The following is a 14,655-nucleotide window of genomic DNA, read 5'->3' as shown; positions in this document are numbered from 1 at the left end:
AAAAAAAACACAAAAAAAGCCATTCTTGAAGAAAACTGCAATTTAAACAAGAATTGTAGTTACAAGTAATACATATTCCTCCTTTTTCCCCTTCCTAGTCAAATAACTTTATTGTTTATACTTGTTTCAGAAACCTGCAAAGGTAACTACTTAATGGTAGGTTAAAAGTGCACGTAGGAAGGTTGTTCCACCACGTGTGAAACTCCCTGGTAAGTTTGTGCATACAGGGCTATTTTTTGAGTATCAAACAAGGTTTGGTTTTTGACACTAAAGTTCATGCTAAGTGTAAATTTGGTTTACCTTATTTAAAAAAAAAAAAAAGAAAAAAAGCCACAAAAAGCCACATGTTTTGGAAATATCAGTCTGTGGAATTTTCTGGGATGTTTTTCCTGACAGATTGACCAAGCTAAAAAGCATATGCTGTCCATAGCATTTTGGAGGTTAGTCTAATAAAAACCACAAAGTTTTCATCCTGCCCTACCCTTCCAGTGGATGTCACCATAATCCCCTTTGTGCAAAAGCCCCCACATTTATTTTGTGACTAAACAATACATTCAACATGGAAGACTGTTTCATGCATTCACAACTCATGTTACACTTGTGTCCTAATACACCAATCACACTCTGTATCAATATAAAACATCACCAAACATTACTATACAAAATTTTCTTTACTTATATTACTTGCCTTAACAACATGCCTTATTGAACCAATCACTGCAGGCTTTAGAGATTTGCATTCATTTTGTTCTTCAGAACTACCTGTACCCCAAATATCTGGGAGTTCCAGCTCTCCTTCTTCCATGGGAATAGAGGGACCTTCAAAATTTGGTTTCTCATAGAGTATCCAGCTTAAAATAAAAAATTCTCATTTTTAACGGTGCTTTATCAAGTGCGATTTGCAAAAATCATGCTCTCATTTAACAAATTCTTTCATAAGAACTCTTATTTCCAGACTCTTTCCGCCACCCCAATACAGTTTATTTGCGCAACACTGCTGACGCAAGCCATTTCTGGTCTCTGTGATACTTTTTAAAGCAATGATAAAAACAAAGATACCTACTGCTGACTTTGTAGGTTCATCAAAAACTCCTCCACCTTTTTAAATTGATGATTTAGGGCAGCAAGACTACTGTCTGTGAATACCAGAATTTTGCATGAGATACTAATCAGAGCCAATTTGTAGGTCAGAAAATGTTGACACTGCAGACTGCTGCATCATGTATAAACAGACAAGCTACTTGCATCCTGTGAACAGCAGCCTGGAGTTCCACAGGGGCTGGTATAGATGTACCAAAGGACAGTAAGACTGCTCAGAAGACAAGCACAACTTTATATTTAACAGCAGGTTTGAATATATAACTAGATAAAAACAATATCCATCTGCAAATACAAAACCCTCCCCTGCAGCTCTCAGTTGAAGGGGGGTAAAAAAACGAAAACCCTGTTCCCTACTCCATTCTGGAAGAGAAGACTTGGTTCACACAGATCGAAAGATCATTCCAGTTTTCTAAAGCTAAACAGCAATCAGTGTGCTTCCCAGTACCTCCTACTGCAGCTAGCCCTTGTTTCTGCAGCTTACTATCAGATCATTAGTTTTGAGAACCTGCTATTTGACTGTATTATAGCCTGGCCACAACTTAACTTGCCAGGCTATCCACACTAATAATGGCTGTTCTATTAATGCTACAAAGAAAGCAGGAGATGGAACTTGTTTTGAATTACTCTTAGGCAATCTGGCTTTTAGAGAAAAATTCCCTCTGGACTTATCACAGAAACAGTCAATTATCTCTACAGCACCACTTTATATCTTTGGACATGGAATTTATCGTTTGCATCCAAACCCACGACAGACTTGGCTTTAAAATCCTTTGCTAGCCTTTGAGCCCAATCCAAATACTGTGCAAGAACCCACAAAGGAGAGAGGAGTCAAAGGGCAGCATCGCCAGACAGAATCTGTCATTTCATCCCATGCCTATGCCTGGTGAAATGTTGCACCCCTCCAGATGGTAAGACTGAATTTGTCAGCAAAATAAGCTTCCCAGCCCACAACTTCCTACTGCAGAGGTAAAATGCCACATTTCTTGCTCATAGGTGTCTATGTTACATTGCCATTTGCAAGGCAGACTTACTGTGATTTACATGCTGGTTCTGTTTCAAAAGATTTTTGGATAGACCAATGATAAAGAATAAAAATTAATCTCTTACCATCCTCTGACGACTTTCACTAAAATTGTTGGTGATAGAACCCAAGAACTGCAATCCAGAACATCATGGAAAACTTCAATACCATTTTTTTGATAGTTTGAATCACAGTATATCACCAGCTGTGTTCAAATAAAAAACCAAAACCAAACATCAACAACATATAATTCTATCTAGCTATGCTTTAAATATAGAGAAAGGAACAGTAAGATAATAAAATTGATCTTACCTTGCCAGGTCTGGGATTGATTTTACTTTGCCCATTTCTTGAAAGTGCCTAACGGACAGTGGGGAGAGAAAAGTCACAAAAAAAAAACCCCCACACCAAAAAAACAAACAAAAAATATATTCAATAAAGATGCCCAGCTATAAAGTAAGAGCTAGTAAAAAAAATAAAAATTAGTCTGAATAGCAAAAAGCTGGTAACACTTCAACTACACCTACTTACTGCCTTCAATTCCTTTGTCCTCCTGAAGAGCAATATCTTGCCACAAATGTACAAACTTGCACACTTTTTTTTTTTTCCAAACTCTGAATTATTGTCTCACTGAAGCCAACTAATCTCAGACTTGAAATGCTTTAAAATCCTTCTGATCAGCTTCCTACAAATTCCAGGATTTTCATGCCAACAGACTACTCAAAAAAACTGGCCTTGATAAAGTATATGCTCTACAATGATAAAGATATTAATGAAAGTTTAAACATCTGGTAACCATAAAGCACGAAGTAATTTTGAAGGAATATATGAAAAGACTGAAGAGGACTGATGGCATACACATGTATGAACTAACTAGCATAATCAATTTTGTGCTGAACACCTTGTAACAAGACAGTTTTCTTCAAAAAGTATGAGACGTGCAGTGATAGACTAAAAATGCCAAAAAAAAAAAAAAACCTATTGAGGTATACAAAGTCTAAAACAACGCTGAAGTCAGTGGTAAATTATACGATATAGAATATATGGGAAAGCTGTCGTTGCATCACGTCATCTTAAAACAAATAATGAAGCGTTGCAATTATGTGTGTGGCTTCCTAGCCAGGACAGGAGTGCTCATTCTGGGACAGGGTCCTGCTTTTCTTGGAACTATTCATACAAACAAAAAAACCCCAAACAGATCCTGCCCCCAAACAGGTTGCAGCCTAAGATAACCAGCAACATGTGCAAGGAACTAACGAGAACATATTTGACAGCACTCAGGGCAGTGGTCTCAGGACAGAGTTCCTTAACCACCATCAGATTTTTGTAGGCATCATCAAGACAGGCTGAAGCATGACTGGTTTTTTTAGCCTGTGCTTCAATTCCAGTTAGAACTTGCCCTGTGTTTTAAGGAATGCCAAAGTCATTGTTTAGGGCTGCCCTTACTCTTTTCCTTCACATTATCCACTAGCCATTGCATCATCATTTTCTTAGTGGAAGATGCACAGTAGGTACACATCATACAAACATTTTCAGTTCCTGTCTAACTTCAGCAAGACAATTTGGAGTCAGCAACAGTGCTGCAGAAGTCCTGGAACCCTTCGGAGCTTAACGGTCTTCTCTCATGTGTGTACATACCCCCTTGCCATATCAGGCCTTCACACTCTACTGAAAAATTGAAACCCACTCAGGAACAACAATTTAAGTACGAAAAAAAAAATCAGTACTAGTCATCTAGCTTTAAACTCAGGTTTTGAAATCCAAAGAGGACCATCTAGAGTAAGAAAGCCTTTTCAACTGGCAGCATAAGTCTATACCACTGCAAATAATCCCCCTAATTTTCACCCCCACACTAACTGAAAAAATTCCCATGAGAGAAAAATCTATGTCCTCAAAATTGCAAGGTACCATGGATGATTTCCTTCTGCAAGATGAAGGAGTTATTTCTACTACTTCCTACTTCCACTCCTTTTAGTAGGACAGTAACAGCAGATAACCATTAGCTTTGGAAAAGTATTTCTCAAATTTCTTATAAGCTGCTTCAATTCCACAGGTCACATTAGTGTGGCTGTTAAACTTTGGAGAACATAGTTCTTCCCATGGTTCTTAGATCTCCCAGTTACAGTTTTCCTCTCGGTAACAGTAAGGGCCCAAGTCAACAGAAATAGCACATACTATAGGAAATTGGTTCATCATTTTGAAAGCAGAAATTACAAAGTTCTCCCACATTAGGGTAAAGTTGCCTCGAAGGGAAAACGTAGGTATGGCTCAACTCATGATGAATAGATGCTCATCACCAGACAAAGGAACAGCCCTCCATGCTAGCATGACTTTCAATAATCACTACCGTCCAGTTCTTAAAGTATCTATTTTTCTATCAAGTGCATGGGAATACTGGGAACAAAACCAGAGGGCTAACAAAAAAAAGGTTGCCCTGTTACTCAGTTAACAGTGCAATGCCTGAATGTCTTGCTGGAAGAGGAGAGAGAGTACTGTCAGCAGAAGCAGCAGGCACAAGTTTTCTGAAGTTCACAGAAAGCATTCTACCAATTTACAATAAAAAAATGAAGTTAGCATGAGAGTTATTTCAAAATAAGACAAAATGAAATATGAAGACACATTCAAACATACACTTTCAACTCTTATTTGTGAAGAGTCTCAAAATAAGGGCACCATGAAGAAATATAATGATGTTAATAGATGCCATCTCATTTTCAAGTGCAGTCAACATCAGATTAAACTGGTACCATACCTATGTTCACCTCTATGTATCTGTAATCTATGTATGTCCTCAGAGAGGAAACAACGCAATACTTACATCCACATCTAATAAACCAGTGGGGATATTTGATTCATATCTGCTTGCCCCTAACCAGCTGGAAAAACTTTTTTCAGGGTTCCCATAGTTGGGCATTTGTAAACTTAGTTCTTTTTTTGCACTATCTGCTTGCATGTACTTCTCCATGAAACTTGGAAACTTCGTATCTGAAAGAGACTGAATTGCAAAATCAAAATTAACAGTCATTCAGCAGGTAGACAAAATTTTACATGGTTGCATTTCATGAATGATCTTTATTACCTCCGATTTTTGAGATGCGCTGAATGGCCCAGAAGCATCCTGTTGTAAAGAAGGCAACCCTGAGGAGTCAGTTGTACAAGTTGTTGAGGTGTTATTTACTGAGGTCACAGAAGGATTAAAAAACTTTTCTTTAGATGTAGAAGACAGCAAGCTTGAGAAGAGGGAGCTTTTTTCAAGCCGGGATCTCTTAATTTCACCATCGGTACCATCAATGTTCTCTTTTCCATTTATTTCGTGAGTAAAGGCAGGTTCCTCTTTATTACATGATTGCAGGGCTTTGAATATGATACTTTGTTCGGTTGAGGCACGCTTGGGCCTGACTCTGGCTATCGTTTCTAGGCTTTGCATTTTAATTTGTTGGGCCGGTAACAGATCCTGTGTTTTTTCCCTTCTCAGTCCCAAACCAAAAGTAAACACACTAGGATCAAATACTTTCTCTAAGTTGTCTTCATGAATGGGAGGCATTGCAAAGTGGGGTGCTGGGGACTTGGGAAGCTTTGACCTCTTCTTTTTCTGAGGTAAACAAATCGAGCTGTCTAAGTTTTTTATTGTTTCAGCAAACTTCTCCATGTCAGATGGGGAATCAAAAACGCTATCATCTTCAGCAGATCCATTACAGGTTCTGCCTGGGCTCTTTGGTGTATTGGTGTTGTGTTCTGATATCAATATGCTGTCTTGACTGCTGTCATCATACTGCAGTGCTGCAAAGCTCAAATCTCCTGGCTTTGCCTTTTTATCTCCATTTTCCATCTTAAATTCTGATCTAGAAACCTGATGAGATGCTGGAGGACATTTATCATCATCACAAGGTGATAAAACCTCTGTGTTTGGCAGTATCTCTTCTTCATTTCTGTGGAATTCTGAGCTTGTGTTATTTCTTTGGTAGGAATTATCTTGAGCATTTTCACTTTTACTGGGCGAGTGTAAGGGCAGTTTCAAAGGTGAACTTTCTTTTTTAGCTGTGACTAATTCTGGATCAGGTTGCTTCAGAGAAACACTACCAGCATCAGTTTTGCTACTTTGGTTAAAAAGGGATATTGCAGCTTTTACTTTAAGTTCTGTTGTCTTCCCAATATCCTCATAAGAGGCAGAGCTTTCTCCATTTTTGTCTTTTAATTCTGCAGTGCTTTCTTTCTCTGGTGTGCCGTTCTCAAACAACTTCTGGCGACTGCTTTGCTTATTTAATGTTTTATCAGGCTGTTCGCTTTCCTTAGGTTGTTTTCCAAATTTCAGCTTTGCTCTGCCAACAAATGTGTTTGGTACAGTACTATTTTTTGAAGCAGAGATGTCAGCAGGCCTCTGGCTCTGGTTAGCGCATTTATTTTCAAACAAGGAAATTTTGTTGGCAATGTTGCTGTTAGTTTTATTAACTGGTTTTTCCAGAGTATCCTGCTCACTTTCTAAACCGTCTTGATTCGTAGGTGCTTTAAAATTCAGCTCTACATTCTTCGGTTTGGCTGGACTACAGGAGGCAAAGTGATACAGAGTTACATCTTTGATTAATCTTGAAAAGACTTGAAACAGTTTTCAACACACTAAAATGTAGCACTATAATGAAATTTTCCACAGTCACATTCAGTTTAACTTTTGGTATCTCAAAAAGAATTAACTAAAAAAGGAGTAACTATGTGAACAACAAAAAAAATTAGATACTAAATAAGGAGAATACATTTCAAACATGTACGCAGCTCTTTAATGCTCAGTAAAAAATACACAGCAGCCGACAGCATCTGCAATTGAGGCAGAGAACTTAACTACTTATGACTGACAGACATTAAAATTTAATAATGAACAGGCAGAATAAATTACACGCATGCAATTCCCTACAGAGTTTAGGAAACAAATCCCAATTCATTAAGGTGATAATAAGTTGGTTAACATTTGAATGTACCTCTCCAACAAGTTTTGAAGACAGCTGGCCAGATTCTTTGCAGAAGCAAGCTTAAAACAAGTGAAAGACCTCTTCTGGCCTCATTACTGCTGGTGGAAAAGGTAACTGTCCCCACTCACTGCATCACCACTTGGCTAAGCGAACACCACGTGCGAGGACTCTCCCATTTCCTTCAGGTAAAGTCAGCTAACAATTTAAATTGTGTAAACTAACCCTGCTAATTTTACAAGAATTGAATTAGGAAACACTTATAGAAACTTCTCCATCAGAGCGGATAGAAAAGCACATACAAGTACGTAGTAGTATGTGCTGAGGGTTTTAAGCCTCCTTCCTTTGAATACCTATATCCAGGAAAAGTAATTTGTCCATGTCACTTGCTACTGCAGGAACAGTACGAACAGCTGTAAAGATGCAGGGCACGTGTCTTCCAAATTCATCAGTCAGATAAAACGAGTGTCAAGGAGCCCACCATCACCTCAAAGTAAGACCTGTTCTCCAAAGAGGAAACCGGAGATCCTCAGCGGTGGGAGAACAGGCAGAAACTGCACTACATGAAAACTGACGACGGTGGGAGATAAAAGAAACTCGCCTGCAGCAACAATCTCCAGGGCCTCAAACACTCTATCAGTCAATGGATGATTCCAACCTTTAAATGCTTTCTTCATTTTTACTTACACAAACTGCATTCACTGAGCTCTCAGACAGCTCTTTAGCCCAAGAAAGAAGCGCGAGGTACAAGTGAGTTAACATGATCAACCCACAAACCGAGATCACTCCTTTCTCCTCTTCTTCAAGAGATCCATCCCAAGTAAGAAAATAAACCTTACTAAAGCAAGACTCTCCATTGTCCAAGCTCCTTTTCTTGGGGAAAGCATGAGGAACAAAGTTACTGAAATAACAGAAGGAACCCAAACTCGGCTGCCTAAGAATCTACACAACTGTTAAAAATCAACATGTCTTTTCAAAGAAGACTTCCTGACAGCGCTCACTGTAACTACCAGCCTGCTCACGTTGGTTCACAACTGGAAGGTTCTTAGGAAGAACACGTGATCAATGAAAAGGGAAATGGTAAACTTAAAAATGACTGGCCATACTTCAGATAGGTGCTAGTAAAACACACTTGGAAAACTTCAGTCTAGAAACCCAAAAAAATTATTTCTGAAAGGGGGAAGGCAGGGAGGGAACTATCACACCATATAAAATTAAATTTACTTAGACACTACTTTTCATTTGCAATACGACTGTTTTTCCTAAACTTTTCGAAGTTAAATTGTTCTATAATTTTCCTTTTTGGAAAGTGAATGTAAGTTGCAAGGGACCTCTGAAGGTCAGCTAGTCCAACTTCCCACTCAGAATAGGGACAGCTTCAAAGTTAGACCAAGTTCCTGAAGGCTTTGTCTGACCAAGTTCGGAGAATCTCCAAGGGGTGAGATTTCAGAGCCTTACTAGAGAAGCACTGCAGCAGGTCAGCCACTGCCACTGTGAAATATTTTTCCCTTATACGCCATTGAAACTTCACTGTTGCAATTTGCAACCATGTCATTGTCCCTTCGTTGCACACCTCAGGGATGAATCTGCCTCTGCCTTCTCCATAATACCTCTATAGGTAGTGAGAGATGATTGAGGTTTACCCATATCCTTCTCTTCTCTCAGTTGAACAAATCAAGCTACTTCCGCTTCGACTCAGATACGGTATGCTTCAGTGCCACCACCTTCTTAATGGCTCACCACTGAACTCACTCCAATTTGTGAACCTCTCTCTTGCACCAGAAGACAGCTGGAAGAGGAGGGAAGGTCACAACTCAATATAATGCCCCAGATGCAGCGTCATGAGCACCAAGTATCTTCTCCTTTGACCTGTTGGCTCTGCTCCTGCCAGTGTAGTCCAGTACAGGCTTAGTCTTCATCCGCTACAAGGATCCACTACTGATACACGCCGAATTTGCTGTTCACCAGGACCCTTCATGTCCTTTTCTGATCAGAAAAATGTACTTATCCTCTCCTCCTACCTGTATTTTCAAGAGGTATCACTAACAGCCTAATTATCTTAATAGACTCATTTCCACACCGTCCTTTTGTCAGCGTGTCACTTGCACTACTAAGTGCATTTCAACATAACACCACATATCTTCCCAATAAAATCCGTCTCTCCCTGTATGCCTTGACACAAGCAAGTTTCATGGTTAACGCTGATAATTATCAGCCACGCCTAAAACCCGTTGTAAATGAACAGCTAACACCTCAAAGGTATAGTTTCAAACTTTGCAAATTTATGCAGAAACAACCACTTCAGCACTTTGTATTTTACATTCTGCAGTTATTTCACCACAGCAGCAGAAACACAGCTGAGACTGAAGAGCAATAGAAAGCTCAGCCCTGGAGCTCCATCCACTGCAGCTGGGCTCCTCTAACTAATCTTTTCATTACACCTTTTTCCACACTAAGAAACACTGATTTTAAATACAGCCAAAAGCTGTGCTTTATTGCAAGAACTGAGTTTCTAAGCTTGTTTAAAAGGAGAAGATGTTGCTTAAGTATCCTTTAAGCCTCCCCTCTAGCATGGGGGAAAAGCATTGAAAGGTGGATTCCTCTAACAGTGCAAATGCTTTCTTACGAACAGCCCGGTGTGGCCGATCCCTACTACCCACTGCTGATCTGCAATGCCAGGAACAAGCAGCCACAAGAGAAATAGTGATGTCCTTCTCTTTGCCTACACTTTGCAGCTAACCTGTGGAAGCAAGTAGTTAAACCTCTCCCAATATAGTCATAAGTGGAAGGTGAGTCACAGAGCTAAAGCATCTGTCGAAACGACCGTGTCAAGCACCTAGCCGATGCCAGAAAATATTGACGCCAAAACATCAGATTGAGGTGAGCAAAGGAAAATGGCATGTTAACAGAGCAGAATAATTCAACAAGTGGGCAAAAATGCAAAGGCAACTACAAAACCATGTCTGAACATCAAATATGACAAATGAAGCCAAGTTTTCTGCTAAGCACATCAAAGTAACTACTGCCCGAGGTTTTATTTGCCGATTAAGACGTACCATCAACCTCAGTTTAGTCTCAAACCTGATAGGTTCCCCTTTCAAAAACTAGAAGCAGCGTATTCTGTGACTTCCAAGTTGCCCAGTACACAGACACAAAAGGAGAAAAGACAGAAAATGCTATCATTACTTACAGAGAACCAGCAAAACCGACTTTTTTTTTTAAATTGTTTCTAAAGAAACTTGATTCCCACAATTGGCACAATGTCATTAGTAAGAGACATGATGCATTTTTAAGTGAAAACTGCTTTGATTATACAAAATCCATCTTATAGGTGGTAAACAAGGCTGAGAGTAAATGAGTGTTTTTCAGCCTGAAAGGGATTCATGTGAAGTATCCCACAATAATTTTTTTAACCTTTGAAAACAGAAAGGTTATCTGTTCTCTGGTTCAAAACAGCAAGAAGAGAACAAAAACATCTTCTTCTAGTAACAGCACCATCTTTTCCTTTCCCATTTTACAGCCGCTTCATCCATATCCAGGTTTATAGTTCATGTGTTCTGATGTATGACTACAAATTATACCAGGTAATCTGACCGTATAAATTTGTCTGGCTAAAAAACCGCATAGTACGGTGCAATGACAGCTATCAGATGTATCAGGAACCTCGCATGCAACACGGCGGTCCCCACCCAGGGCTAAAGTTCCTACAGCAGCAGATAAGGCCAAGACACAGAGTGCTACACACCCCATAAAATCAGGTGAAATAGGACAGGCTGTTTATTCATTAAAATTAAATCTGTCAGAAAGGATACTTGTCTATTACTTTATGAGTAGAGCAGAAGATAATTGACTGTACTGCAAGCCAAGGAGATAGCTAGACAAATGAAATCCAGCTATGCAAGCATTTATTAGCATCATCGCTAACAACAGTGACATAAAGAGAAAAACATGAAAGCTACCTTTCCTTTGAAGTTGTGAAGATATAAAACTTCAGAGTTTAAGATTTGTGATCTACACTGCCAGACCGCAAACATCACCATGTACAAAAATACCACAATTTAACTTTCAGTACTACGCATTTTTAATTCAGTTACAAATGAACAAATCAGACCGAGAGTATTACAAATCGGGCAAAGGAAATTGTTCCTAACGCTCCTATGCTTCTCAGATGTGGGAAGCACAATTGGAAACATAGGTGTTTCTTACGCCATCGTGTCGAACCTTCACATCCCTTTAACACAACTGAACGACAATTCTGAACACTCAGCGTACCTCGGCTGGACCTATACGATTCAATGTACTCTGACACCTATAAATGAAATGTACCAGAACGAGGACAGCAATAGTGCATAGTACATAGCCATGACAATCAAACAACAGAAATGCCGAATGTAATAAAGTGATTAACTGTGGAAGAGAACATGATGGAATCCAGGAAATCAATCCCTGGACTCACACTAGTGATTACAGTTAAAGTTATAACTACATCTACTTCTTTATAATCCTAAGGAAAGCACTGATCACCTCTGTTCGACAAATGGCAACTTCTTTGAGTGTAAAACCAAATCCTGCAACTAATATATGCATAATTCTGCAAATGCTTGATGTTATTCTCATGCATTAAAATTTACATGATTCATGCTGCACATACTTATGAAAACAACTAAACATACTCAAATTTCTGGAGTGTGACTTATCACATCATTTGAAGGATTAAGTTCTACATTGCACCCTACGTTTCTTCACAGCAGAACTCACGTTGTTTCAAAGAACAACTTGAACACATTCCTTATTCAAAGATTTTCACATACAAAATCTTCAACCACATCCTTAGTTGGTTACAGATGGCAAAACTACATTTAAGGTCAATGACAGCCAAGCTAATCTGAGCAACAACGGGGGCACTGATGATGACAACAGAACAGCTTTTATGTATATTAAATTATTCTATATAATGGAATTGACATACAAAGAAATTCCCTATCCATAAAAATTTAGAAAAAATAATTATTTTTCTAACACATGTAAACTACAGTGCTTGTTAAGTGGTAACCGTAATTATGACAAATTTTTTTTAAAAGGCAGTTCTTAATTGAAAATAATCTGCATAGGTAATAAATACATAGCTAGTGTTCCTGTAGAAACCTAAACACAGATACAGGCAAAGTTAGAGTTACAGGGATAAGGTAAACTAGTTTACGTTACTTACAGGCTAATCTTTGTCATGACTGTTCTGGAAGCATCCAAACTCTTCAGCTTCGAGCTGTCTAAATCAGAATTTGTCTGTCTCTCAGCTGACATACACAGGTCTCCATTTTTAATCCCATCAGTACGCAAGAAAGCTCTTCCATCCGAACCACTACCATGCTTTACTGCCTTGGTCTCATTTCTGCCTTCAGCAAACACCAAGGCAGTGTCTTCTGTCTTAGTGGTCAAAGAAACTTTGGGAGACTCCAAGCTATCTTCCGCAAAAGCCACAGGTATGGTTCCCTTTTCCACCGAAGTTCTTTTTGTCACTGGGTTACTCTCTGGTGCCACTAAAGGCTGCCTTTTTGAGGAGTAATCTTTTACCTGACCCTTCAAACCAGTAGGGGAAATGGGGACAGTGTCCGACTGATTCTTTTTATACGACCTTCTTCTTGCAGGGGTTGCATTTGAGATCTGCTGCTTGCCTTTGTCAGCTTCAGTTTTAGATGCCCCTTTGTGAGCAGATCCAACTTTTAGGTCCTGATTGTTACCTGGGGCAGAGGAATTCCTTTCAGGAGTCTGTTGAGGAGACTTTGCTTTTCTTTCAGAGTTTATTATCTTGTCCGAAAACACCTCAGAAGGGACATCATCCTCAAAAACTGATTCTTCTCTTGCAGTAGTCTCAGTCTGGTTTCTCTCTCCATTTGGAATGTCACCAGATGACTGAGATTTTCTCCTTTTCCCAGACCTTTTATTAGCAGATTTTTTATCCATTGCGTCCGAGTCACTACAATTTTCTTCTGATATAACAGTCACAGGTTCATCAAGGAGTTCGTCTGTTTTTCTTAGATAGATATCAACAGTCAACACTCTAGCAGAATGTGTATGTTCACTCGTTGCAGATTCCAATTCGTGTGGCAAATCCTTTGGTTTTGCATGCCCAGGCTCCTCAGACACCCACGTGTTCACGAGTTGTTTGTGGCTTAAGATACTCTTTTCTAAGTCTTCACTAGACAAATTTCTCAAGCTTTTTATGAAATCTGGAGTTGTGGAATTATTTATATCTGTGATGGGTTCTTTCTCCAGTTCCACGGTTTCCACATTCAGGCTACTCTCAAAGAAAGAGTTTTTAATGGTTTCACTGCTGCCGCTCCAATCTGCTGACCACTCACTGTCAGAAGAGACTCCCCTACTACTCCATTCTGAAATGGTATCGCGATACAGCGGTCCTATGTCCCCGCTGAAATTATATTCCTGCGTCTCCGAAACAGCACTTACGTTTCTCACTTGCTTCTGTACTTGAGGAGCTTCGTATCCTTCCTTTATGTGCCTACAGTATATCGGCTGCGCTCTGTGAGGAGAAACTGAACTCTCCCCTTTCCGATGTGAAGTGTGTTCTAGTGAACTTTTGACATTTTTCCTTTTCCCTGTACTAAATAAATTTCCAAGTCTTTCCAAAACCGGTTTCTTTTTATTCTCTTCTCTGGAAGAATCTGTAAATTGTGAGGTGGACTATAAAAAACAAACAAACAAACAAACATTTGGTTAATGTCAAAACTGTTTCCATAATACATTTGTTTGTATTAGCATCAACTATAAATTAAAAGAACACAGTGAATGGGAATAAAACAGTTTACTGAACAATACTAGCTCTCAAAAAAGAGCAAGAAAAACAAAACCCTCAAAACCAATCAAAATCCCAAGATCTTTTTGTATGTTTCTGCCTGTGTTTGTTTACAAGAACACTCATCTTGCCTTACAATACCAGCATTATACATCCCAAATCTCAAACTTGTGCACAATTAGTTAACGTCACTCAATACAAGAAAGCATCCTGGCACCTGCAAGACTGGGGACAAACTGCTTGGTCAAAATTTTCCTTTCAAAAACACAAGTGGGGAATTTAACTTTCCTCTCCGTACTGGCTGAGTTATAGTTTTGACACTTGTGCTAGCAGAGAATACTTTTAAAGGCATAAGTTGTATTACAATTCATATATTTCTCCTTAATGAAGTCCAATAAATACTTGGCTTGTGTTTTTGGGCTAGAAAACCCAGAACTATAAATGCCACGGCATCATTCAATGAGCATTACTGGGTCAACTACTGCCCTGGTGAAGTTTTCCCTTACAACTTCTAATTAACATGGTAAACAGGAAACACGCAACACCATTGCCGAGTACACATGCATATTTGCACTTTAATATATTAGCACTTTATACATGCCGGTACGATGAATACTTGTTTTGAGATGTTTTATTTCAAAACACCGCGAGTATTTCCTACTTCGACAGAGCAGACCTCCCGAGGAGAGCAGGGTCCCTCTCGGCAGCACAGAAGCTGCTTCGGCACATTTTAAACTTTTTTTTTTTTTGCTGTAGACGCCGGG

General features: G+C 39.2%; 1 protein-coding gene across 1 annotated transcript in view; it reads right to left on the bottom strand.

The window, feature by feature from the left end:
- Positions 1 to 13,779, bottom strand: part of LOC104165736 (absent in melanoma 1 protein-like) — a gene marked incomplete at both ends in the record, with an annotated part of 14,206 nt that extends 427 nt beyond the window's left edge. Inside the window, 6 exons of the mRNA XM_009705450.1 lie at positions 689 to 851; positions 2,209 to 2,327; positions 2,435 to 2,482; positions 4,941 to 5,117; positions 5,202 to 6,663; positions 12,290 to 13,779. Coding sequence (XP_009703752.1) covers positions 689 to 851; positions 2,209 to 2,327; positions 2,435 to 2,482; positions 4,941 to 5,117; positions 5,202 to 6,663; positions 12,290 to 13,779 — 3,459 coding nt within the window. The remainder of the gene's footprint in view (positions 1 to 688; positions 852 to 2,208; positions 2,328 to 2,434; positions 2,483 to 4,940; positions 5,118 to 5,201; positions 6,664 to 12,289) is intronic.
- Positions 13,780 to 14,655: the final 876 nt, after the last annotated feature.

This window comes from Cariama cristata, unplaced genomic scaffold (assembly GCF_000690535.1).
Source record: "Cariama cristata isolate BGI_N322 unplaced genomic scaffold, ASM69053v1 scaffold43228, whole genome shotgun sequence".
Taxonomy (NCBI): Eukaryota; Metazoa; Chordata; class Aves; order Cariamiformes; family Cariamidae; genus Cariama; species Cariama cristata.
Note: the sequence above shows the minus strand (reverse complement) of the source record. Positions and strands in the feature narration are given on the sequence as shown.